The sequence below is a fragment of the Gracilinanus agilis genome, chromosome 2 (genome assembly GCF_016433145.1).
Source record: "Gracilinanus agilis isolate LMUSP501 chromosome 2, AgileGrace, whole genome shotgun sequence".
In the NCBI taxonomy this organism is placed as follows: Eukaryota; Metazoa; Chordata; class Mammalia; order Didelphimorphia; family Didelphidae; genus Gracilinanus; species Gracilinanus agilis.
The window spans coordinates 645370740-645398583 of NC_058131.1; the positions used below are offsets into that span (position 1 = coordinate 645370740).

Below are 27844 nucleotides of genomic sequence, written 5' to 3' on the forward strand. Positions count from 1 at the left end.
CTGCCCCCTTTCCAGAAAAAAATATTAATTAGCCCCCTGGAAATTAAATTTTAAAAAATTTTAATAGCAATCAATAGGAAAAATAAATGCACCTGTGTTCATCACCACTTCTCTGGATTGCTGCAGCACCCACCAGGGGGCAGTAGAGCCCACTTTGGGAATCACTGCCCTAAAGTATTAAATTAAACAAATTAAATTGAAGTTAAATATTTCCAACTCTCTAGCCTCTCATGGGTGTTCCAGCAGTTGTTTGGGAAATTGTGAGGAAGTGAGGAAGACAGGAGGTATAGAATGTAGTTTGGAACTTAATAAGTGATTTGTGCTAATGCTGTCTCTTTTCCTTTCATCTTGCTCTTTCTCCTTTGGCCATGAGGTCAATTTCTGATCTGTTCAAATTCAACAATACTAGAGGCCACAAGTTAGTCATAAAGGAGTGAATCAATCCTATTGGTTTAAATGTGGGGTGGGGTGAGAAGTTCAGAGTTACATAAACGGAATATCAATTGGAGCAGAACCAAAGAAATTGTGAAGAGAGAATTGAGTTTCCCATCTGAGCAAGCAGTAATCTAGTTCAGTTTACCAGACATCATCAGTCCAGGAAGACTCACTGAACTAGAGTTTGGCATCAAGAGACAGGTGTGTTGATTCATGCATGTTGATTAAGGTATCTTAATTTATTTCAGTGAGAATGGTCCTTGGTAGTTGCCCTGTTTGAAATACTATGTTAAAAATCATGAGGTTTGAAGTAAAGGGTTAGGATTCAAATTGTGACTCTGATACTTATCTATGTGGCATTAGGCAAATTATTTAACTTCTCTAAGGCTCAGTTAAAATTAGGTGTTTGCAATGGATGGCATAGGTATGATTCCTGTAATATTTAAATCTAAAATACCTTCTATTTCTAAGGTCCAATAACAACACATTTCTATAGCAACAAAATACTTTCTCATGACAGACCTGTAAAGCAGCGGGTGCAAATATTTTTATTCCCATTTTACAGATGAGGAAAGTTAGGTTCTGACAATAGCAATGAATATCAGCACCAAAACTTAAAACCCATATCCTATGACTCCAAGTTCAAAACTCTCCACTACACCACCCTGACTAAGAAATTCAGAGCTCCTCATGGAGTCCCATTCCATCAAGTTCTACTTGCCTTATCATATCCACATGTGCTCCTTTCTCCCTATTTTCTTTTCTTCCTGATTCAGATGAGACCCTGGATCATTTAAGGTTGTAGACCCAATTTTCTTGCCTTCCTGAATGTCATATTACAAGTCCTGTGGTCCTTTAGTATTGAGGCTGCCAGATCCTGTGTAATCTTTACTGGACTCCTTTATCTCTGAAATGCCTCTTTCTAGCTGCTTGTAATATTTTCTCCTTGGCCTGGAAGCTCTTGGATTTGGTTATTACATTCCTGGGGGTTGTCTTTTGAGGATTTAATGTAGGGGGTGATCTATGGATTCTTTCAATATATATTTTGCCCTCTTGTTCAAGAATATCAGGGTAGTTTTCTTGGATAATTTCTTGTAATATGATGTCATTTTTTTTCCAGGTAGACCAATAATTCTCAAATTGTCTCTCCTGGATCTGTTTTCTATGTCATTTAACTTTTCAATGAGATATTTCATGTTTCCTTTTATTTTTTATTGTTTTGATTTTGCTTTATCAATTTTTGCTGTCTCATGAGATCATTAGCTTCTACTTGCCCAATTCTTGTCTTTAAAGACTGATTTTCAGCTATGATCCTTTGATTTTCCTTTTCAATTTGCTCTATCCTGCTTTATATGGCTTCTAGTGGGTCAATGCTGGTTTCCAATTTGCTTATTACTTCATTTGATTTTTCTCTCTCTCTTTTTCCATGCAAGCAATTTTATCCTTTGAGCTATTATTTTCTTTTTGTATTACTTTCATTTCTTTTTCCTACTTTTTCTCCATTTTTCTTCTATCTTTCTGACTTGGTTCTTGAAATCCTTTTTGAGTTCCTTGAGAGATTGTGACTAATTTCCATTTTTTGGAAAGTTTGGATGTGTTTGCTTGTTTATCACTCTCTGCTGTTGCTTCTATATTTTGCTCTTTTTCTCCATAGAAATTATATAGGGTCAAAAGCTTTATTTGCTGCTGCTCATTCCCTTTGCTACTAGTACAGTGATTGACAAACTACAGCCCGTGGGCCAGATGCAGCTCCATGAAATGTTCTATCCAGCCACAGGACATTATTCCTAATCTGATGAATACAATGAATAGGATATAATACAATTAAACTTCAAAAGAGTTGCCTTAGAAACAGACTGACAGATGAGCATTTTCTTTCCTTAGGCTCCCTCTTTAAAAAGTTTGCCCATCACTGTACTAGTGGATTGGGGTCCCTGCATGTTGGTGTACATTGCTTTCTTAGCTTCTGTCTTGCAGGGCTTTGCCTTGGTAATATCTTCCCTTCCCAGTCAGAAGCCTGAGTGAGGAGGGCAGGCAGCTCTGTGATATTCTTTGTGTAGCCAGCTTTAAAGCATTTTGCTCTGTGGCTATTTTTCCAGTTCCTACTGCCTCTGCTGTGGCCAGCCTTCTTTCTGCCCAGTCTCCATACTCTGCTGTCCAGGCTCCTCACTGTCCCAGGTCTCACTGCCAAGGCCTTGCACTGCTCCCCAGGGTAAGTCTGTGATGCCCTCAGCCAGCCCTTGAGAATTTAGAGATTTCCCTGGCCCCGGCTCTGACTCTGGCATGACAGGTGATGTGGGGAGGGGTGATCAGCTTGTGCTTCAATAAGTGCAGTTTTACCCCCTTATAGCATGGAAATTCCCAAACACTGCCCACCTTTAAGGCTGTATCCAGTGGGAGAGCCCCTTTACTCATCCACTTTTGATTTCTGTCTTTTTGTGATGCTTTGTAATGATTGGTTGGAAGGAGATTCATACAGTTTCTGCTACTCTGCCACCATTTTAGCTCTGCCCCGCCCCTGGATCATTTAAGAGAGGGAAAAGAATTGCTCTTTCCAAAAAGCATTGAAAAATGACTGCCCCACGTTTTGAAATGATGAGAACATCTTTATATAAAATCATTTTATGAAACTTGTTACCAGTCAAGCTATTGTGTTACCCTAGTCCATTGATGGTCAAACTTTTTAAAGAGGGGGTCAGAGGAAAGGAAATGCTCATCTGTCAGTCTGTTTCTAAGGCAACTCTTTCTAAGTTTCATTATATTGTATTCTTCTCATTGTATTAGTCAGATTAGGAATAATGTCATGTGGCTGGGTAGAACATTTCTGTTCTACCACATCTGGCCCACTGGTCATAGTTTGCCCATAATTGCCCTAGTCCATGACTAGTTTCTTCTTTTTTTAAAATTGTAAATAGTTTATTTAATTAATTAATTTAGGACATTTTTCCATGGTTACATGAATCATATTCTTTCCCTCCCCTCCATCTACCCCTCTCCCTTACCCAATGAGCAATTCCACTGGGTTTTACATGCTCCATTGATCAAGACCTATTTCCATATCATTAATATTTGCATTAGGGTGATCACTTAGAGTCTGCATCCCCAACCATATCTCCATCAAACCATGTGATCAAGCAGTTGTTTTTCTACTGTGTTTCTGTTCCCACACTTCTTTCTCTGGATGAGGATTGTGTTCTTTCTCATAAGTCCCTCAGAATTGTCCTGGATCATTGCATTGCTGCTAGTAGAGAAATCCTTTACATTTGATTGTGCCACAGCGTATCAGTCTCTGTGTATAATGTTTTCCTCGTTTTGCTCCATTTACTCTGCATGACTTCTTGGAGGTTGTCCCAGTTCACATGGAATTCCTCCAATTCATTATTCCTTTTAGCACAATAGTATTCCATCACCAACCGATACCACAGTTTGTGTAGCCATTCCCCAATCAAAGGGCATCCCCTCATTTTTCAATTTTTTGCCACCACAAAGAGCATGACTATAAATATTTTTGTGCAAGTCTTTTTCCTTATGATCTCTTTGGGGTACAAACCCAGCAGTGATATGGCTGGGTCAAAAGGCAAATAGTCTTTTAAAGCCCTTTGGGCATAGTTCCAAATTGCCTTCAAGAATGGTTAGATCAATTCACAAGTCCACCTGCCTTAATGCCCCAATTTTGCCACATCTCCTCCAAGATTTATTACTTTCCTTTGCTGTCATTAGCCAATCTGCTAGGTGTGAGGTGGTACCTCAGAGTTCTTTTAATTTGCATTTCTCTTATCATAAGAGATTTAGAACACTTTCTCATGTGCTTATTGATAATTTTGATTTCTTTATCTGAAAATTGCCTATTCGTGTTCCTTGGCCATTTATTGATTGGGGAATGGCTTGATTTATTGTACAATTGATTTAGCTTCTTACAAATTTGAGTAATTAGACCTTCGTTGGAGGTTTTTGTAGTGCCTTAGTTCTTATAGAAATCATGCAATTCAACATTCCATATTAGCACAATAGTATTCCATTCCCACAATATATCAGAATTTGTTCAGCTATTTCCCAATTGAGGGACATTCCCTCATTTTTCAATTTTTTGACACAACAAAAGGCACAGCAGTAATTTTTTTTGTATAAATAGATCCTTTCCCATTTTTTTTCTTTTCAGGACACAAACCTAGTAGTGGTATTGCTAGATCAAAGAGCAAGCATTCTTTTAAAGCTCTTTGGGCATAATTCCAAATTTCCTTCCAGAATGGTTGGATCAATTCACAACTTGGAGAAAGAATCTTAAAACAATCCCTTAACCTTAGTGGTAGCACTAATTAAAATTTAGGTCAACTTTTCCAACTTAGATCTTAAGGCTTTCAAAGTGGTTTGTCTTTAAATAAGTTGTATTAATAGTCCTCTGGATCTATTCATCTCATTCTGCATCAATCTTACAAGGTTTCCTAAGCTACACTAAAATAATCCCTTTCTTCATTTATTAAGACACAATAATATTCTGTTTTATCTATGTACCATTATTTGTTTAACCATTGACTAATTGATAGGTATCTACTTCATTTCCTATTTTTTGCCAAGAAGTGCTATAAATACTTTTGCAGATATGCTTTTTTTTTTTTTACATTTTGGGAATATAAATCTAGTTCCATTATAGCTGAGTTAAAGGCTATGCATAATTTAGTGCCTTTGGGGACACAGTTCCAGATTGCTATCTAGATAGGTAGGACTAATTCACAGCTCCACCATCAGTGCATCAATGTGCCTGCTTTCCAGAAGCTCATCCAACATATGTCATTTTCTGTTCTTGCCAGCATTGCTAATCTAATGTATAGGAAGTGAGTCCTCAGAGTTATTTTTATTTACATTCCTCTATTCATGACTGATGGAGTATTTTTTCTAAAGGATTAAAATTAGTTTTTATTTCTTCCTTTGAAAATTGCCTGTTGATATCCATTAACTATTAATCCACTGGGGAATGAGCCTAATCTTTGAATCTTTAACATCAGGGTAGAGTCCTTTTGAAGCGAAACCATCTACAGAAAAGAGGTGGAGTTATTAACTGATTAGTTTCTTGTTTACAGTTCTTACAGGCATTGGACTTTTACCCTTTTATAGCAACACTAGCAAGGAAGAAATTCAATGGATTCATCTATGGTGACTGCTTTTGGCCTAGTGTTCTGTACCTTGTGTCTGCTTCTTATTTCAGCATCCAGGAAGAGGTCTGGAAAAGGAAAGCTCCCACCTGGCCCTGACCCTCTTCCAATTATTGGTAATATATTGCAGTTGGATACTAAGAATATCCCCAAATCTTTATGCATGGTGAGTAGGCATTACTCTGTCCTTTTGGTTTCATTTCTGGCTCTTAATGGCATTCTGTTTTTAGAGGCTACCTTTAAGGAAATTATCTTAATGACTATAGTATGTTAGAGAAAGGAAGTGCCATACAAATTATCTAGTCAATATTTTGCTTCAGTTGTAGCCATCATGGTCCATTACCACAGTGGAAGTAGGGTATAACAATTAGATATATGTGAGACTAGATAAAACTTAATCTTTTTTTAAAAAGAGATTTTAAGTTTTTTTATTATGAACTTGAAAAATATCAATATATGTATAAACAGCCATTGTTGATATGCAGAGATGTTGAATATTGGGGTATTTACTCCTCTTTTGTTTTTCCTCCCAAGAGAAACAGAAGCATGGCACTATTTCTTCCCAGACCATGCCTGTGTTCTCCAACTGGGTCAATTCAGGCATTAATTTTCTCTTTTGTTACTGACTAATGTACTCTACTTTTCTCTCAATTGAAACCTGGAAATTTTTGCTCAAGTAGGTTACAATAAGAAATGAGCTCAGTTTTAATGTAAGAGCAATGGTCTTTAGGTCTAAGTACATGTTTCCTCTAATATTTTAGTAAACTTAAGAAAATTGGTTTTAAATATAAATCATCACTGCTCAGAGCCCCTAGATGACAATCCAAGTTTGACTACTTGGTTCAGCTACTCACTGAACCCCATACTTCTCTGACTGACTTGGGAACCCATTTTAATTATTCTATTGATATTTATCTCCTACCAACTCCCATTTTTAACTTGTATAGGTATAACTCAAAAGCAATTAAGGCTAATCCTATGCTTATCTAGAGATAACTATCTTTAAAGTATTGAAAATAATAAATAAGCAGTTTAAAAGAAACAATAAAGTTATGTTTTAAATATTTGTTCTTTTGAATAGAAATGGAGAGAGAAGGGGGAAAAGAAAATTCACTAGATACCTTGGAATCTCATCAAGGGAAATATTCACCAATTATTGTTGTTGTTTTATCTACCTGGAAAAAGATACTAACTGCCCTGGTAGAGTCTAGACTTACTTAAGAATATTCACCTGCACCCTGCCATCTACATTTTTATGTATATGAATCTTTTGTGCTTTATATCACTCATAGGGATAGGGACTAAAGCTATAATCTCTATGGTAAAAAGAAATCCTGGATTAGGAAATTCTCAAGCCTAGCAATTCAAGATTTCTCTTCTGTGACAGAGACTGTAATCCAACTCTAGGAATTTTGCAGATCTTTGGTCCTCTAGAACTATGAAACCCAGGGTTCTTACCAAGGTTCTAAAACTACTTCCTTTCTTCTACAGAATTAATATGACCCCTCCAAATATCCTGTTATACATGGACATTTCCATATACAAAGTGTATTCAGAGATGCACTTCATTCTGTATTAGTTCATAAAAATCTTATTAGTTTTTTCTGAAACTGTTCCTTTTGTAATGTATTATGGCAAAATAATATTTAAATAATTTACATAGTAAAATCTGCTAAATTGTCCTCCAGTTAATAGATGTTCCCGTATTTATCCCACTTTCACTCCCAGTTTTTAGTTCTTTGCTACATCCCGAAGTACTGCTATAATTATTTCTTTCTTTCTATTTTCATCTCTTTGGGAGCACATGCCTACTCACGATATTGTTGTGTCAATGTGCATGTAATATTTAGTGACTTTTTGAGGACAATTTCTTTTTAGAATGACTAGAGCAATTCACAGCTCAAAGCAAGGTACTTTCCTATCTGTCCTATAGCTTATTCAACAATTTTCATTTTCTATTTATCCATATTTCTATCCATTTTCTATATTCCAGAATATATGAGATATATTCAATTTAAAATTTTAATCATTAATCATTGATCATTCTACTGAGTATGAAGTAGAACCTCAGAATTGTTTCCTTTTGTATTTCTCTAATATTTAGTGATTTTGAGAATTTTTTCTTATACTTGTAGAGAGTTTGAATTTTTCTTTTAAGAACTGCCCATTTGCATTCCAATTATTGAGGCTCTTGCCATTAAGTATTTGAATCAGTTTCATAGATCTTGAATTGCAGTTCTTTATCAGAGAAATTGCTGCAAAGATTATTTTCATAGATAACTGTTTCCTTTCTTATTTTCAAATGTTTTATTTTCTTTTTTAAAAGATAATAATAATCTCTCTAGTATTTCTCCCTTTACCCATTCCAGAGAGTCATTCCATATAAAAATAGTATATTTAAATGCAAAAAATGAAAAAAGAGGAAATATTCCCACAACTGAGCAATAATCAAAAAATTCTGAAAACCTGTGCAATGTGCCACACTTGTGGACCTCCAAACTCTACAAAGAGTTGGGACAGGGATATCTTTTTTATATTTCTTCTTTTGAGCCATATTCATTCTTTATACTTTTATAAAAATAAGATTTTAAAAATATGTGCAATTCATGATCAGTGGCAGCCATTGTAGCAGCAGTGGCAGTGGCAAGGGACTACTGTAGTAGCAATGGCAGATTAGGTCAAGAAGGTTAAATAAGAAACACCCTGCACCCACTAACCACCCTTAAAATGACCACAGAAGAACAAAAATACCTCAAAATGAATACTGGAATGCCAGAATCAACAGAAGAAGGGATAAATTAGTGTTCTGGCCTAGAACATCATCAAGAGATAGCAAGAGGGACACATCTCACTGGGGTACAAGGTGGGAGTGCTGAACAAGCCTCAGGAAAAAGAGAACAGCTGACTTGGTTCAGCCTCAATGGGATAAGGGTAGAAACCAATACAATGCAGAGCAAGTTGCAGTGGGAAGAAAGCAGCTCTGCAAAATCCAGTACCCAAGCTGATTGTGAACCAGCACAAACAGCAACAGGATGAACTCAGATCAATAAAGTCTAGCCTTCATGGGATTGGGCAGAACCCAACTCTAACCAGTTGAATCCAACAGCTGTAAATCTCCACAAAGCAAACCAACCAGGTTGCCTCTGCAGAGTGCTCAGTTTGAAACCAGGAAAGCTGAGTTAATCTCAGGCACAGTACAATAACAAGACAACACTCCTTTGACCCCAAGAATGTAGATAAACTTCAGTATATAGACAAAATTAAGGGGAAAAATAATCCCAACATGAGCAAAAGACAAAGAATAGAAGAACAAATAATAAGAAACTTAGGATGGGGGATGGTGCCAAGACGGCAGAAGAGAAGCAGGGAAAGATGGAACCACTCTGAGAATCCTCTCAAACCAACCTTAAAATAACACCTCAAAATGAATACTAGTTACAGAACCAACAAGGGCATGGAGTGAAGCAACTCTCCTGGAGAAAACAGAATGTAAGGTAAGAAGAGAGGGTCTGTTTCACTGGGGTGAGAGGAGATAAAAACTGACAGAAAAGCCATTCATTAAGGATTATATGCCACCCACTCCCCACCTACTGCCCCAGTTCTGAACCTGACTCTAAGCCAACTTTGAAACTCTAAGACCTTACCTAAGCCCATAGCAAAGTACCCCATGCCCACTACTTGAAGTTCTAAGCTCAAGTGTAAGCCTAGAGCAAGGCCCCAAGCTATATCACAGGGAAATCCACAATGCACACAGTTGGTGTTAGCCTAGAATGAGACTCTAAGTCTTTTCCCACACCTGCAATGGGTACCCAAACCCCAGAACAACAACAACAGCACAGAGCAGTCTATGACTGACTGGTACTGTAATAATGGGAGACCCAGAGGCTTACTCAAGCCTGAACAAGCTTCTAAGCCCAAGAGCAAGATAGTCCATAGTGTATATGGCCTGTGTAATCCTAGTATGAGGCCCAGAGCCATTGCCCATGTTTGAGGTGAGGCCCTGAGCCCCACTGCAAGGTAGTTCACATTGCTCTGAGCCCTACAAACCACCATCAGTCTCAAGAGGATACTGAATCAGCAGTGGAAGGTGGCTTTTGGAGCTCCCAGCAAACAAGTCATCATTCCACCTTAGAAGAACAGAAACTTGCAGAAATCCAGAACTAGAATTGAGTGTAGTTGCAAGGAAAAACTGAAGTTTAAGAAAGTACCTTCTCTATCCTGAGAATAAAGTCCATCTTTAAGATAAAAGCAAAAGTTTAAAAAAAGAGGCAAGAAAAATGAGCAAACAGCAAAAACAAACAAACTAAAACAAACCTAACCATAGAAAATTATTGCGACAAAGGCATAGACTCAGAAGAGGATGGTGAGATCAAAGCAGTTGCACACAAACTTCAAAGAAAAATGGGAATTGGTTTCAGTCTTTGGAAGAGCTCAAAAAGGAATTAAAAAAATCAAATAAGAGAAAAAATGCAAAAGGAGAAGAGAAATTAAATTAATGCAAAAAAGAAAATAAAAATTTAAAGAGCAGAATTGGTCAAATGAAAAAAGAGGCACAAAAATTCGATGAAGAAAAGAATTTATTAAAAAGTAGAATTGTCCAAATGCAAAAGGAGATTCAAAAGCTCATGGAGGAAAATAATAACTTAAAAATTAGAATTGGGTAAATAAAAGCTAATGACTTCATGAGACATGAAGAAACAATAAAACAAAATCAATAAAATGAAAAAAGCTTAAAAAGAACCTAAAGAAGAATAAGAGGGGAATAAGAAGGGAGGGGGGAGAAAGGGAAGTACAATTAGGGAGGGGATTAGGGGAAGTGATTAAAAACAAAACACTGGTATAGCAGGAAATAGTAAAAGAAGAAAAGGCAGGACAAGGAGAGGGAATCAAAATGTCTGGGAATACACAGTTAATAATTATAACTCTGAATGTGAATGGGATGAATTTGCCCATAAAATGGAAGCAAATAGCAGAGTGGATAAGAATCCAAAATCCTACCATATGTAGAAACATGCATGAGACAAGCAGACTTGCATAGAGTAAAACTAAAAGGCCAGAGCAAGATCTATTGGACTTCAACTGAGAAAAAGAAGGCAGGAGTAGCAATCGTGATTTTTGACAAAGCTGAAGTAAAAATAGATCTGGTTAAAAGAGATAGGGAAGGCAATTACATCCTTATAAAAGGCAGTATAAACAATGAAGCAATAGCAATACTCAACACATATACACCAAATGGTATAGCATCTAAATTTCTAAAGGAGAAACTGGCAGAACTTAAGATGGAAATAGATAATAAAACTATACTAGTAGGAGACCTAAACCTTCCCCTATCAGATCTAGATAAATCAAACCAAAAAATAAATAAGAAAGAGATAAAAGAGGTGAATGAATTCCTAGAAAAATTAGAACTAATAGATATATAGAGAAAAGTAAATAGGGACAAAATGGAACACACATTCTTTTCAGCAGCACATGGGACATTCACAAATATTGACCATGTAATATGGCATAGAAAAATGGCAAACAAATGGAAAAAGCAGAAATAAGAAATGCAACCTTATCAGATCATAATGCAATAAAAATTTTTAGGAGCAAGGATACATGGAGAGGCAAACCAAAAAATAATTGGAACTTAAATAATATGATCCTCCAAAATAAGTTAGTTAAGGAACAAATCATAGAAACAATAAACAATTTTATTGAAGACAATGACAATGATGAGACTTCTTACCAAAACCTATGGGATGCAGCCAAAGCAGCATCTAAGGGGAAAATTTATATCACTGAGTGCATATATTAACAAATCAGGGAGGGCAGAGGTTAATAAATTGGGCATGCAAGTTAAAAAAATAGAAAGCAAACAAATTAAAAATTGCCAGATGAAACTAAATTAGAAATACTAAAAATCAAAGGAAAAATTAATAAAATCAAAAGTAAAAGAACTATTGAATTAATAAATAAGACTAGAAGCAGGCACTTTGAAAAAACAGATAAAATAGACAAAGTACTGGTAAATCTAATAAAAAAAGAAAAGAAGAAAACCAAATTAACAGTATCAAAGATGAAAAGGGAGACTTCACCTCTAATGAAGAGAAAATTAAGGCAATCATTAAAAACTATTTTGCCCAATTATATGGCAATAAATATAGCAAAGTAGGTGATATGGATGAATGTTTAGAAAAATATAAATTGCCTAGATTAACAGCAAAAGAAATAGAATACTTAAACAATCCAATATCAGAAAAAGAAATTGAACAAGCTATCAAAGAACTCCCTAAGAACAAACTGTCAGGACCAGATGGATTCATAAGTGAATTCTATCAAACATTCAAAGAACAGCTAATCCCAAAACTATACAAATTATTTTACATAATAAGCAAAGAAGGAGTTCTGACAAATTCCTTTTATGACACTAGTAAGGTACTGATTCCAAAGCCAGGCAGACCAAAAACAGAGAAAGAAAACTATAGACCAATCTCCCTAATGAACACAGATGCAAAAATCTTAAATAGAATATTAGTAAAAAGACTCCTGCAAGTGATTATGAAGGTTATCCATCATGATCAGGTGGGATTTACACCAGGAATGCAATAATGTTTCAACATTAGGAAAACCATCCACAAAATTGACTATATCAACAAGCTAACAAATAAAGATCACATGATTATCTCAATAGATGCTGAAAAAGCCTTTGACAAAATACAACACCCATTCCTATTGAAAACACTAGAAGTATCGGAATAGAAAGACCTTTATTATTTATTATTCCTAAAAATAATAAATAGTATATATCTTGAACCATCAACAAGCATCATATGCAATGGGAATAAGTTAGAAGCCTTCTCAATAAGATCAGGCATGAAACAAGGATGCCCATTATCACTTCTATTATTTAACATCATACTAGAAACACTAGCATTAGGAATTAGAGAAAAAAAAGAAATTGAAGATATTAAAATGAGCAATGAGGAGACTAAGCTATCACTCTTTGCAGATGATATGATGGTCTACTTAAAATATCCTAGAGAATTAACTAAGAAGCTGGTAGAAATAATCAACAACTTTAGCAAAGTTGCAGGATACAAAATAAATGCACATAAATCATCAGCATTTCTATATATTTCCAACACATTGTAGCAGCAAGAGGTAGAAAGAGAAACACCATTTAAAATCACCATCACCCTAAACAATATAAAATACTTGGGAATCTATCTACCAAAACAAACACAGGAATTATATGAACACAACTACAAAACACTTTCCAAACAATTAAAACTAGATCTAAAAAACTGGAAAAACACTGACTGCTCATGGGTAGGATGAGCTAACATAATAAAAATGACCATTCTACCCAAATTAATTCACCTATTTAGTGCCATACCTATCAAAGTACCAAAAAACTTTTTTGCTGAATTAGAAAAAAATTATAACAAACTTCATTTGGAAGAACAAAAGATCAAGAATATCAAGGGAAATAATGAAAAAAAAAACTTGAAGGAAGGTGACCTAGCAGTACCAGATATTAAACTATACTATAAAGCAGCAGTCATCAAAACAATATGGTACTGGCTAAGAGACAGAAGGGAGGATCAGTGGAATAGACTTTGGGTGAGTGATGTCAGCAAGACAGTATATGATAAACCCAAAGAGCCCAACTTTTGCGACAAAAATTCACTATATGACAAAAACTGTTGGGAAAATTAGAAAATTATATGGGAAAGAGTAGGTTTAGATCAGCATCTCACACCCTACACCAAGATAAATTCAGAATGTGTGAATGACCTGAATATAAAGAAGGAAACTATAAGTAAATTAAGTCAACATAGAATAGTGTACTTGTCAGATCTTTGGGAAAGGGAAAATTTTAAAACCAATGAAGAGTTAGAAAAAATTTACAAAATGTAAAATAAATAATTTTGATTATATTAAATTTAAAAGTTTTTGTACAAACAAAAACAATGCAACCAAAACCAGAAGGGCAACAGCAAAGTGGGAAAAAATCTTTATAACAAAAAATTCTGTCAGAGGTCTAATTACTCAACTATACAAGGAGCTAAATCAGTTGTATAAAAAATCACGCCATTCCCCAATTGATAAATGGGCAAGGGACATGAATAGGCAATTTTCAGGTAAATAAATCAAAACTATCAATAAACACATGAGAAAGTGTTCTAAATCTCTAATAATTAGAGAAATGCAAATCAAAACAACTCTGATGTACCACCTCACACCTAGCAGATTGGCTAAAATGACAACAGGGGAGAGTAATGAATGTTGGAGGGGATGTGGCAAAATTGGGACATTAATTCATTGCTGGTGGAGTTGTGAACTGATTCAACCATTCTGGATGGCAATTTGGAACTATGCCAAAAGAGCTCTAAAAGAATACCTGCCCTTTGATCCAGCCATAGCATTGTTGGGTTTGCACCCCAAAGAGATCATAGATAAAAAGACTTGTACAAAAATATTTTTAGCTGTACTTTTTGTGGTGGCAAAAAACTGGAAAATGAGGGGATGCCCTTCAATTGGGGAATGGCTGAACAAATTGTGGTATATGCGGGTGATGGAATACTGTTGTGCTCAAAGGAATAATAAACTGGAGGAATTCCATGTGAACTGGAAAGACCTCCAGGAATTGATGCAGAGTGAAAGGAGCAGAGCCAGAAGAGCATTGTACACAGAGACCAATACACTGTGGTAAAATAGAATGTAATGGACTTCTGTACTAGCAGCAATGCAATAACCCAGGACAATTCTGAGGGATTTTTGGAAAAGAACGCTACCCACATTCAGAGGAAGAACTATAGGAGTGTAAACGCAGGAGATAAACAACCGTTTGAACACATGGGTTGATGCGGACATGATTGGAGATGTAAACTCAAAACTATCACACCAATGCAACTATCAATAATATGGAAATAGGTCTTGATTGATGACACATGTTAAAACCAGTGGAAATGCGTGTTGGCTATGGAGGAGGGGCATACATTTTTGTATTGATATTAATGAAGGATATTGATATAGAAAGAGACAGATGATATATTGAGAACTTCTCCAATGAGAAGTCTAAGTCTGTTTATCAGCAGAGTCAGTGGTGACTTTCTCAATGCTGTCTATATCTTCTCCCACAGCTAGCAAAAGATTATGGCCCAGTTTTCACTCTGTACTTGGGTTCTAAACCTGTTGTTGTGTTACATGGGTACAAGGCAATGAAAGAAGCTCTGATTGATCATGGAGAAGAGTTTGCTGGCAGAGGAAGTTTCCCAATCATTGATGCTATTAACAAAGGTTTGGGTAAGTTTCTGTGAATCTAGATGAAGCAGAGATTGAAGAAAAGGTAGGCATTCCAAGAAATTGGTAGAAATAGATTCACGTGGGGACAGTTATGTGACTCAGCGGTTTGAAAGCCAACCCTAGAGATGATAACTCGTGGGTTCAAATGTGGACTCAGGTACTTCCTAGTTGTGAGACTCTGGGAAAATCACTTAACTTCCATTGCCTAGCTCTTACCTCTTTTCTGCCTTGGAATCAATATAGAATATTGATACTAAAAGGAAAGGTAACAGTTTTAAAAAAATGAGAGTCACTCACCCAAATCTCCTGAACCAGAGACATGGAATCATAGCCTATAGCATTAAGACAGTAGCTATATTGATTTAGGGTATTTGTGTTCCTTTCTCTTTACTTACAAAAAGACCTCCTCAGTTCAGATTCTCACAACCACTTGCCAGTGTATTCAGTTGTTCTCCCCACCTTAGACCACTCTCCTGGTATTTCTAGCCATGAGCAGAATTTGCCTATTGGATGCTGTCTTCTCCTCCATTTTATCAATAAGTTTGTGAGAAATATTACCAAATGCCTTGCTGAAATCTGGGGAAATAGATTAATAATACCTGAATCTACTAGTCTTCTAACCACATAAAAATGAGGTTTATCTGAAAAGATTTATTTTTGAGGTACCCATGCTAACTCTTAAAGAAACCACCCTTCCTAAGATCTCGCAAACCAACCACTCTGTTTGAGAGTATCAGCAATAGTGAAAATGAGACAAGCCTCCCTCTTCTCCTTCCTCCACTATGTAAAAATCTATCTTATATCCTAACAAGTCTCTCTCTTCAGATATAAACACAGTTAGATTTATTTTTTTAAACTCTTACCTCCTGTCTTAGAACCAATATTGTGCATTGGTTCTAAGATATAGGAGTGGTAAAGGCTAGGCAATGAGGATTAAGTGACTTGCCCAGGATCACACAGCTAGGAAGTGTCTGAGGCCAGATTTGAAACAAGGACCTTCTGTCTCTAGAACTGTATTTCAAACCACTGTGCCACCTAAATGTTCCCTCACTTATATTTTTTAAGTTTTAACAGCAGAAGGTAATGATGCTCAATAGGTGCTTATTTTTTAAAAAAAACTCATTATGAGATAAATGAAATTCTGCCAAGTACTAGAAATAAGTGAATAAAAATGATCTCATCAAAGCAACTGACACAGAAATGCATGGATTTGAATCCTGATTCAGATACTTCTTAGCTGCATGACTATAGACTAACACTTAACCTTTTTCATGCTCAGTTTCTCTAGATGTAAAATGGATATTGTAGTAGTACCTGGACACCAAAAGGCTATTGTGAAGATCATATGAGATAACATATTTAAAATGCTTTACAAATAATATAGTGCTGAATGTTATTATTATTATTATTATTATTATTATTATTATTTTAGTCTGCAATGTTATGTAGCAACCAAAATATCAAATCTTTGAAAACTGAGCATTGATAAATATGTGGACCAGAGTAATATGAAGTAAGGGTGTCTATATTGTTCCCTAAAACTGTGCCATTTCTTTTAGAAAGGGCTTAAAAATTAGTCATCTGGCTATTACTGGGAATTGGGTACCTGGTCCAGATTACTCGAGCTAAAAAAAGAGCAAAATTATCTTTCTTATGGTGCTTGACAATTCCTACACTTCAAAGTATTCTAGTAGATCCAAGTTGAGAGACCTTAGCATAGATTTTTCAAAACAGGAGATGGACATTTTCTGAGTCTAATGCTATTGACTTTTCAGTTTGTTGCAGCAGGGAATTCCCTATTCTTATCTCCTTAATTCTCCTTATAGGACTTGCTTTTAGCAATGGAGAGAGATGGAAGCAAATCCGCCGTTTCTCTCTCATGACTCTGAAGAATTTTGGGATGGGGAAGAAGAGCATTGAGGAGCGAGTCCAAGAAGAAGCAAAGTGCCTGGTTGAGGCATTAAAAAAAAAGAATGGTTAGTACTTACTTACTTAAAAAGAAACTAATCTCAGGGAAAAATTCTGACTTTTCTGATAACTTATAAAGACTGAGGTAGGCTCTAAAGAATCTGTTGTAGTCTTCAACTACCCTATGTTTGTCTGAGTGCTCAGTCCTGTTCTGGTACAAGTCCATAACAACATTAATAATAATGATGGCTGGTATTTAAATAGCATTCAGAGGTTTGCAAAATGCTTCATAATTTATACTTTATTTTACCTTCACACAACTCTGGGTGGTAGATGCTATTACTATTCCCATTTTACAGAGGAAAAAAATAGAAGAAGACAGAGGTTAGGTGAGTTGTCCAGGATCACATAGCCAGAAAGTGTCTAAGACTATATTTGAACTTAGGTGTTCCTAACTCTAGGTCCAATCCTCTGTCCACCAATCATCTCTAAGAGTCCTGAAGAATGGAAACGAGAGAAAAAAATATATAGCCATCCTAAATTGTTCATACTAGTCTCATGAGGAGTCTTTGTGCTCTTGTTAGAAAAAGCACTGGATTTGAGGGACTTATGAGAAAGAATGCTATCCACATCAAGAGAAAGAGCAGTGGTAGTAGAAATGCAAAAGAAAAACATATGATTTATCACGTGTTTATATGGGTATATGATTTGGGGGTTTGGTTTTAAAAGATTACTCTATTACAAAAATCAATATTTTGGAAATAGGTTATCAAGTGATAATACATGTATAGCCCAGTGGAATTCTTGTAAACTTCAGGAGCAGGGTGGGAAGGGGGAGGAAGAGAACATAAATCATGTAACCATGGAAAAATAGTTTAAAACAAATAAATTAATTTTTAAAAAAGCACTGGATTGAAAGTCAAGAGCATTGGGTATTAGCCCAAGTTCTATAACAACCATCCCATTCTCCACCCATTTTGGAGCCATTACTACACAAATAGCAAAGCCCCACACAAGACCCTACCATTTGGACTTCCTCTTTCTTGCATGATTTGTCAAGATTAAATAAGTCATTATCTGTCACATATAAACACTTAATGTTTCCTCTTTTGTTGATTGCCTTAAATAGAACACTGGACCTGAAATCAGGAAGACTTAAGTTCAAATCTCACCTCAGAAACTAGTTGTGTGATCCTGGGCAGTTCACTTAAGCCTGTCTGCCTCAGTTTCTTCTTTTGTAAAATGAAGATAATAATAGCACCTACCTCATAGAGTTGTTATGAGGACCAAATGAGATAATATTTTTAAATATTTAGCACAATGCCAGAAGGTAACAGGTGATTAATGAATGCTTATTCTCTCCCCTTTCCCTTATTGCCTTGACAGTGGCCAATTTCTGAATGAATCTCTATTTACTTGGTCAGGTTGGTCCTTGGGCAGCAGAATTTTGGGGCTCTTTGGTATAGCCTTCTAGAACCTAGAGTAATCTATATGCAATGAGGAACTTTTTATTACTTTTCAAATGAAACATTGCTCTCAAACATCCAGGAGGACCAGTTCTGTTGACCTTCTTAAGAAATTCCATAAAAAAGCATTCTTTTCTTGAAGATGAGTTATAAGAATCAAATGACTTTGTAGACTTCCTGATGGTTTTCTGAAGAGCTTAAAAAAGAACAGGAAAGAGGGCTATGAACAGCGTAGTAAGTCATTAAGCTGATTCATAAGAATTGCTTGGAACCATACCAGGCTTCCTTTATCCTCCACGATCTTCCTGTGCCACTCCATGCTAAGCTGTTTGGCAGAGAAGTTTCCCTCTTTCTGCTATGGAATCCCAATATGATGAGTCCATAGGGCATCAGGGAAGGGCACAAAGTGATAGATAAACTGAACCTATAACTTCTATGTAATAAGTACTTTTTAAAATATAAAAGATAAAATATGCTTGTGTGTGCTGGGGAGGAAAGGATGAGAGTTTCAAGGAAACGGCACTGTCAAATACCGCCCATTACCCAATCATCCATACTCTCTCACTTTAGAATATTTGAATGGGAATAATTTAATACTAGGAAGAAAAGAGCAATAAGCTTTATTAGGACAATATCAGTACACCCATGTAGGCATAAGACAGGTGCATATGCACATGATACCTGTATTGCTAAATAGTTCTGGATTTCTGGCTTATAGAGGATAAGTGCTTCCTCTAGATAAAAATGGGGTTGCTTAGGGCATCCCAAGAAGGCAAGCTCAGTCTCAGAGAATTTAGAATAAAATCCTTTGTCCATTACCTGTCTTCTTTATTGCTTCAGCGTCAATTGACCTTCCCCCTTGGTAAAGTTTACTTATGCCTTAGGTGCCATCCCTTCTGTTCTTTTTTCAGGACCATTTACTGTTCACCATTCTCTTTCTCTTTCTCTCCCTTCCTATTTCTCCTTTAGTTTTTCCCTATACGCCAGTTTATTCTTCATCCCTTATCAGAAACAAATATGCTCAGATTTACCACCTTTAAAAAAAATCTTCACTTGACCCAGCTTTTCCCTTAAGCTATCATCTTATACATCTCCATTTCATCGATGGCACACTTTTTTAAAGACTCATCTTTACTCATTTCATCCTCTTCCACTTGCTTTTCAACTCTTTATACTCTGACTCTTGACTCCAGCTGTTCCTGGTATTGCCTTTTCTGAAAGTTACCAGCTAAAGGTGTACTGGAGCCAGCAGCTTGCTATGTCCATTTGAAAATTTTTCCATGTGAACATTTATACCTCAGAAATCAGCATTCATTAGAAATCAGGAATTGATTTGTTGTTTATTATCTAGGTCAGGTGGTCAATAAATTATTGCCTTACGACAGGCTGAACATGATTTTACATTTTGTATGTAGGATAGAAAAATTATTTTTACCTACAAAAAAACAAATATAGGGACCATACAAGAAGAGGGGATAGACTTGATTTGGCTCTGGCTGAAGTTTGTTTTGTCCTGGTCTGGGCTAAAGAAATTATTAACACAGATTCAAGGTAAAAATGTGTGCGCATACATTTTTTCCCTCCAGATAGTCATCGTTAAACATTTACCAACAACCTCCCACATTGCTCTATAAACCTGGTTTGAACTCAGTAAGAATGCATTAGAACGAAGGCTTAAGGAATAAAGCGATCATTAGACTGGAGGACTAGTGACTATAGGCTAATCAGGGACTTACATAGTGCTTTGCAAATGCTTTATATCCATTATTCTATTTGAGACTCATAACACCCTTATTACCCAAAATGCTTATATTTTGGCCTTTTCTCAATTATCTTCCATTAAGACCTGTTGTAAGGATTTAAGTCATCAACTACATTCAAAATTCTTAAAAAAAAAAACAAACCTAAAACTTTATTCTATCTTAGAATCAATACTGTGTATTGTTTCCAAGGCAGAAAAGTGGTAAGAGCTAGGCAATGGGGGTTAAGTGACTTGCCCAGGGTCACACAGCTAGGAAGTGTCTGAGGTCAAATTTGAACTCGGGACCTCCCATCTGTAGGCCTGGCTCTCTAACCACTGAACCTCTAACTGATCCCTCAAAGTGTTTTTTTTTTTAATAACCTTTCTGTACTATGGAGTTCTCAGCTTTAATGAAAACTATAGACCTGTTGGAGGAGACTGTAAGGTAATGGTGGTGGCCACTGCTCCTCAAGGCCATTGCTCTTTGCAATCTCAATGGCATTAAATAAAAAAAATAATGTTAAAACTCTCTCCTTAATTCTTTTTAGGGATGCCCTGTGACCCCACATTCATCCTTGGGTGTGCTCCCTGCAATGTCATCTGCTCTATCATTTTCCAGAAGAGGTTTGAATATCATGATCAGAAATTTCTACATTTAATGAAGCTTTTAGATGAAAAGGTCAAGATCCTGAGTTCCCCATGGATACAGGTATGAGCAGAATTCTCTTTCTGGGAGAGATGGCACTCTTTTTTAATTCAGAGAAACCACTCCCTGGATCAAGGCTAGGGGTTAATATGAATCTTAACAGATGCTCCCTTCAATAAAAATGACTTTTGTCACCCCACTGACATTTGATCGAGGGTCTCCAGGCCCTTTCCTGAAGTACTCTACCTATATGGTACAGATACTGAAATTCCATGTTCCTTTTAAAGATATCCATTGCCAGAGGATTGCTGAGTTTTGCCCTTAACTCTTGAGCCTGGACAGGGTTAGTAAGTATCAGTTGTCTCTTTGGAAATTGCAAAATTGACCTCTGAGAAAATGATAGGAAGGCAAGAAACCTTTCAAGTGGTAATTAAGCATAGATAGTGGAGGCTTAGATGGACTGGTGAGGTGGTATAGAGGGGTATTACAATGATTTTAGGGGGTTTTCAGGAAGGAAGAGGGCGAGTAAAGATAAAAGTCATTTTTTTTCCTAAGGGATTTGCCCCAACCCCTTCTTCTTACCTAATCAAAATCTTCTTTTTTGAATCCGAGAGTAAAGAATTATGTCATATAGCTACCCCGAAATGAATAATTGTTTCTTTTTATAGATCTATAATTTCCTCCCACTTTTGGTAAAGTATCTCCCAGGATCTCACCACAAGCTATTTAAAACCTGTCAAATGCTGCATGATTTCTTTTTGGAGAAAGTGAAGGAACATCAAGGCGCCCTGGACCCCAACAACCCTCAGGATTTGATTGACTCTTTCCTTATCAAAATGGAGCAGGTACAGTGAGAGAAATAAGACTGTATGTCAGTTCTTCTGAGTTGTACTGGAAGCTGTTCTCAAGTAAATATAAAGAGACCAGAAAGCCTTAAAATGTGCATCTTCAGGGAATGATGTGGGGAACTCAGGGGCAGACAAAAATATTAGGAGTTGGCCCCTGTCATGAAAGAGTTTATAGGCTAGTTGGAGGAAGTAATTTTATGAAGGAACCTGAGACTAATATAAGGTGCAGGAGCTTTGGCTGAGGAAGAAAGAAGAGGAATCAAGAAGACCTGAGTTCAATTATAGCTTCAGATTCTTAGTAGCTGTATAACCCTGGAAATGTCAAGTTAACTTCTCTTTATTCAATTTCCTTATCTATAAAATGAAGAGGTTGGGATTAATGGCATTTAAGGTTTTAAGGTCAGAAGTTAAGAACACTGGGCTTGGAGTAAGGAAGACCTGAGTTCAAATCCAGTCTCAGACACTTTCTAGCTGTTCAACCCTGGGCAATTAATTTAATCTCTGATTGCCTGGCAAAAGGATCTAGTGAATCCACTGGAGAAGGCATTGGCAAACCATCTAGTATCCTTGCCAACAGAACTCCATGGATATCTGTGATCCATGGGGTCATGAAGAATTGGATGTAACTCAGCAACTAAACAATCAGAAAAACAAAGGACTCTTCTAGCTGTAAATCCTAGGGTCTTATGATTCTAGGAACATAAAAGGAAGAGTGAAATAGTAGATTATAAATTGAAGATATCAGTGATAAAGGGAGTTAAAATTAACAAGGCACAATAGAATTCAGGGGGGGTTGACATAAAATATTCTAGAAGAGCCATGTTTTGATCTTGATATTGAAGGAAATGATAGAAACAAATTGGCAATCTGAATGGGACAGAGATAGATAGTTGTGGGGGAATGAGAATAAACTGAGTGGTCAGATTGATATGGAGTTGTTTTTGTAGGTGGTAATGACAGATGGGTTTGATGTGATAAAAGAGGACTCTCTAGCAATGATGACAGAGGGAAGACAAAATGAGCCAGATTCCTCACTTATCTCTAAAAAAAAACACAAAACAACATAAAAAAAGACAAAGGAAAAGAATAATCCACACCACATAAAAGGAAATAAATATCAACTAGAAAACGAATACAACAAACTGCTCATGCAATTATAAAAATACGGTGGAACAACTGAAGAAGGTGAAAAGCATGAGAAATAAGGCAGATGACTGAAGAAAGTACCTGATGCCCTGGTAGATATCCTGAAATGGACTGAAAGAAATTAAGTATGCCCTGAGAGCACCGCTTAGGTTTCTCTGGCCAGATTCACCAAAAGAAAAAAAGGAAAATAGATAGACTAGATAAAATATTTATAAAATTCTTGCTGTTTTAGACACTAAGCAAAGAGGTCTTTGTCCTCAAGGAGTTCACAATTTCATAAGGGGAGATAACATGTAAAAAGAGAGCTGGAAAGTCAATGGTGAGAGAGGGGGAGAAAAGGATGATGGGAGATAAGGATGACAGCTGGAAAGTACACATCATGGTGAGAAGATAGCGAGGAAGATACATTAATTCAAGTGAAAGACATTTACTATAACAACAGCAATATAACTGATAAGGAAAATCTCTCTCTCCCATGCCAACAAGACAGAGGTACTGAGTTTCAGGTATACTGTGCTGGGGTTGGTTGCTGGACTGCACACTAGACAGTATTTCCACTGTGTAGCCATCTTCTGATCCACAGTGAGATACTCCCTGCAAGTCATTTGCTTCCATCTTCTAATGAATTGTAACTGCTATGGGGCTTTGACTATTTCTATTAGAAAGGAGTCTTAGCTCTTTCAGAACATAGCACCAGGAACTATCTTGCTCTTTTGAGATTTAAACTTAGTTAATGAATTGAATTGAATTTACTTCAGACATCACACATGTTAAAACCAGTGGAAATGCGAGTTCGCTATGGTGGGGTGGGAGGAAGGTTGAGGGGGTAAAGTAAAAACATGAATTATGTAACCATGGAAAATTTTTCTAAAAATAAAAAATTATTTAAAAAAAGGATAGATTGGAGTGGGAAGAGATTTGAGCCTGTGACGCTCATTATAAAACTATTGCCATAACCTAGACTCTTATCTAGATGATAAGGATGTAAATATGAACAGAGGCTGTGTAAATGGAGAGAAGGGAGTATGTTTAATAGATGATATGATGTTAAAAGTAAAACTTGGGCAATGACAAGATTTGTAAGATAGGTAAGATGAGTTAGAACAAGGAGCTAAAGATGAATTAATTGTGAGCCTAGGGGAGTGGGAAGCTTTCTCAGCAATAAAAGGGAAGTTGGGAGAAGAAGAATAGGGATAATGAATTCCATTTTGGACATGTTGAGTTCGAAACAGCTGTGGGACATTCCATTATAAATATACAAAGTCCAGTTGGTAATGTGGAACTGGAGTGGAGGAGAGAGACTAGGATTACATATATAGATGTGGGAATCATCTGAATCATATACTGAGAATGAGTGGACAAAATGTTAGTGAGATCTTTAGGTGTAGATATTAACTATGTTCATGTGAAAAGTCCCATTTATTACAGAGGGTTGAAATGTGAAATAATTATAAAATGATCTATTATTACCTGAAAGGCTACAAGGGAAAAATCATGAACTTTTCTATAGCTCATTTTAATGACCCTAGTAATATGTGTGATATTCTTCCTGTTGGAAAAATTGGGCATTTGAATTCTATGTGCAGAATCATTTAATAAATCTCAAGTGAATTGGTAAAAAATTTACTTCAGACATATTTAATTCATCTTTTGACCAACTTTGATTCTGCTTAGGCTGTTATTCTCTGACACAAATTTTCTACTTAATTTGGTCTTGACTATGTTTTTTTCAGTGTATATGTGGATATGTGTGGATGTATAATTTTAAGAGTAGAAAGTCCCTTCATTGTAATTGATTTGCATCTCATCTGTAATTTAGAGTTTTAGTTGTGTGAAACAGCTGACAGATTTAGAACTTGCTTATGGTCACCTAACTATTATCTGTTCAGGAAGAATTTGACCTGAGATCTTTTTGAATTTAGTGCTAGCCCCTCTATTTATTATGTGATGCTTCTTCTCACTGTTTGAGAACTCCCATCATGCCAGTTGTGGTCCCTACAAATCTCTATAGGAAAAAATGCTAAAAGGGCCTGGGTAGAGCTTTTTAAACTTTGTCACATATGATTCCAAGAATATCCCAACCCCACTCCCCCCAAAACCCAAACCTCCCCCTTTTCTGAACTTGTCTATGACTGTTGGAGACACCACTATCCTTCCTACTCATCAAAACTTGAAAACTCAATGCCATCCTGTACTACTCACTCTTCCTTACTGTAGATATTGAACCTGTTGCCAAGTTTTGTTATTTCAACCTTCGCAACATTGTATAAGTCGGCTTCTACCACTAATAAGTTAATTTATAGTTTTTTGCCATCATAAAAAAGATTGTAGTTCTTTTGAGGTAAAAGGGACATTAGGGTTCATTAAGTTTAACCCCCTTATTTTATAGATGAGGAAACTGAGACTTAGAGAGGATATGTGACTTTCCCAAGGTGATATAGAATCTTCATTGGCATTAGGATTCATATTTAGGTCCTTGGTCTCCAAAACTCATCACTCTTACCACTGAAGAATTCTGTTCTCTTCTCATATAATTCCATCCAATTATCTCTAGGAAAAGGAAAAGCTTCAATCTGAATTTACCATGGAAAACTTGGTCTGTACTGTGTCTGATATATTTGGTGCAGGAACACAGACAACCAGCACCACTCTGAGATATGGCCTTCTACTTCTACTAAAACATCCTGAGATAACAGGTAGGATTGTGGACAATATGCCCAATAATGGTAATTAAAGTAAGCAAGAGATGGATTTGTGGTCCTGTTGATGTTCTCCTTGGGAATATTTCTATTGTCATTTTAATGTATTTAATGATCACATATTCCAGCTGGTCCTCAGGTGACAAACACAGCCCGCCTCCAGGTGCATATTTGAAGCCATTCAAACTCAATAGAACTTTCCTAAGAGCTTGTAATCTTCCCTGTTGCAGCCACCAAAACCCAGAATGAGCTCCATGTCATGATGAGATATGGGAGCTGTATTGTAGCAAAGTTCTTTTTCATTCATATTTTTCTTGAATGGTATTCCCTCAAATTAAACAATATTTCTCTTGTCTCCAAAAAATGAGGTAAATATATTATTCCACTTTCTTCTAGTTTTTTAGTTCATTATATACATATGTATATATTTTATATATTTGTTGATTTTGCACTAAATCTGTAAATTAATTCAGGCAGCATCATTGCTTTTATGACACTTATATGATAGTTATTTAGATATAATACCTGTGATACTTTTCTAGTAAAATTGCTTTCAGAATCAAATGAAATACTGTATGGAAGGCATTTCACAGACTCTGAAACTCTTTGTGAACATCAATTATTATTATCAATTCCACTCAATGATTTTACCTTTCCTCAAACATCAGAGTAAATAAAGTATGACTAATCCTGCCAATGATGCAGTAAAAATAACCAACTTATAATGAGGGCTCTCTCAGGGCAAAAATAATTTTTTTTAAAAAGTGATTCTTTTAAAAGTTTATAATATATCTTGGAGCATTGCCATATAGTACAGAGAAGTGTACTATATGGAACTATGGCTATGACATATTCACAAACAATATCTAGCCCTTTTGTTGATTACTAATTAGGAAAAAGAGGACCATTAAGTCATAGGATCATAGATTTAGAGATAGAAAGCACCTCAGACCATCTCATCCAATCTCCTTGTCTTACAGATGAGGAAACTGAAGCCTAAAGTTCATTTACTTGCCCAGTGTCACATAATTAGTATAAGGAGCAAGGTGTGACTTAAACATGAATTCTTTGAATTAAAAAACAGAACTCTTTTTAAAAAATGGAAGCTTACTCTTAGTCTAGTTCTAATCCTCTGCAACAGATTGGACAGTGGAATGATTTGGAGGAGTGTTTTTGTTATGGCTTATGAGTCATGCTTTTCTATCTGGAGTTAGCACAACTGGACTGTCTGCCATTCACACAACTCTGTAAATAAGTAACTTGGATTCTGGTGAATTTATTAATAATATTTTGTTCAGTTATAGCCCCTTCTTATTTTCTCACTGCTTTATTATTCAAGTGCTGTTTGTTCTGTATTTTTTCTACAACATTGCAAGATCTGTACTTTGAGGATACAGGATTTAGATTACTTGCTGGAACCTAAATAAATTTTCAGCTGGGTCAAGGGAAAATGAACTCTTCATTTTCCCATAAATAGTTGAATTTTTGTCAGTGGAGCTCTGGGTGAGAAATAAGAGAAACTGAGGGGGTTATGAAGTTTTATCATCACTTTTAATATAATTTCTATTTCTGTCATGACAGATAAAATTCATGAAGAAATCGACCGTGTTATTGGCCACAACCGGAGTCCCTGCTTGAAGGACAGAAATAGTATGCCTTACACAGATGCTGTAATCCATGAAATACAAAGATACATTGATCTGGTCCCAGCCAATCTGACTCATTCAGTGACACAAGATGTTACATTCAGACAACACATGATCCCCAAGGTCAGAAGTGTGTCTCCCAAGAGTATAACATGAATTTGTGTTATCTAGTTATTACTGGGAAGACACTGCAGCAAAAGGATCATTCTTTTCCTCCCTAATTGATTTGTAGTATATATGATATGGTTCACTTTCTCAAGACCAATTAGGTGAACCATATCTCTCCTTGAGGTTCTAGGGTACACTAAAGGGCTTGGGATGGCTTTTTCTCTACTGTCATCCATTCAAGGCTCCACTGGCTATGTTTGCCCCATTGTTAGGGAGTGGTGTTTAGCAGTTTAGTCCTATTGAGGCACTTAATGCCAACTAACTTTTAAAAAAAATTGCTTTAAAGGCATAGTCAGAATATTTCTCCCTGGGCACACTACAGGGCACACTCTCCTCTGCACAACCTCAATTTCTGGTGGATATAGGATCAACTTAACTCAGTTCCTACATAGCATTATTCTCATCACATTCACATCCAAAGACTTTTTCTCAGCCATGGGAATCCTTGTCTCAGTTGCCAGTGGGTAGAGAGCTATAAAGTTCTCCTCAGGTTTGCTCTTTGCTCCTTGAAACATTAATCATGGCCTGACTCTCAGCCCTGGGTTCTTGTGACTTGCTCTCTAAACTTTTTGAAACTCTCAAGGTCAGTTATTTCACTCCTTTCATCAAATGCATTAAGTGAAGGAGTCATTGAGATCTGCAGAAATAAATGGGGTGATAAGACTGTAGCTGAAGCTGAGAAACTATTTGATGCCTC

General features: G+C 36.3%; 1 protein-coding gene across 5 annotated transcripts in view; it reads left to right on the plus strand.

Moving 5' to 3' along the window:
• Positions 1-536: 536 nt before the first annotated feature.
• LOC123238233 (cytochrome P450 2C18-like) overlaps positions 537-27844 on the plus strand; it is a 34161-nt gene continuing 6853 nt past the window's right edge. Inside the window, exons 1-8 of one of the 5 annotated variants that reach the window (XM_044665717.1) lie at positions 537-636; positions 5639-5751; positions 14717-14879; positions 16706-16855; positions 20543-20703; positions 21309-21485; positions 25189-25330; positions 26915-27102. In XM_044665717.1, the coding sequence (XP_044521652.1) occupies positions 5749-5751; positions 14717-14879; positions 16706-16855; positions 20543-20703; positions 21309-21485; positions 25189-25330; positions 26915-27102 (984 nt within the window). In that variant the 5' untranslated portion in view covers positions 537-636; positions 5639-5748. Of the gene's footprint in view, positions 637-5556; positions 5756-14716; positions 14880-16705; positions 16856-20542; positions 20704-21308; positions 21486-25188; positions 25331-26914; positions 27103-27844 lie in introns of those variants that run through there. The other 4 variants (XM_044665715.1, XM_044665714.1, XM_044665716.1 and 1 more) reach the window with 4 other exon arrangements.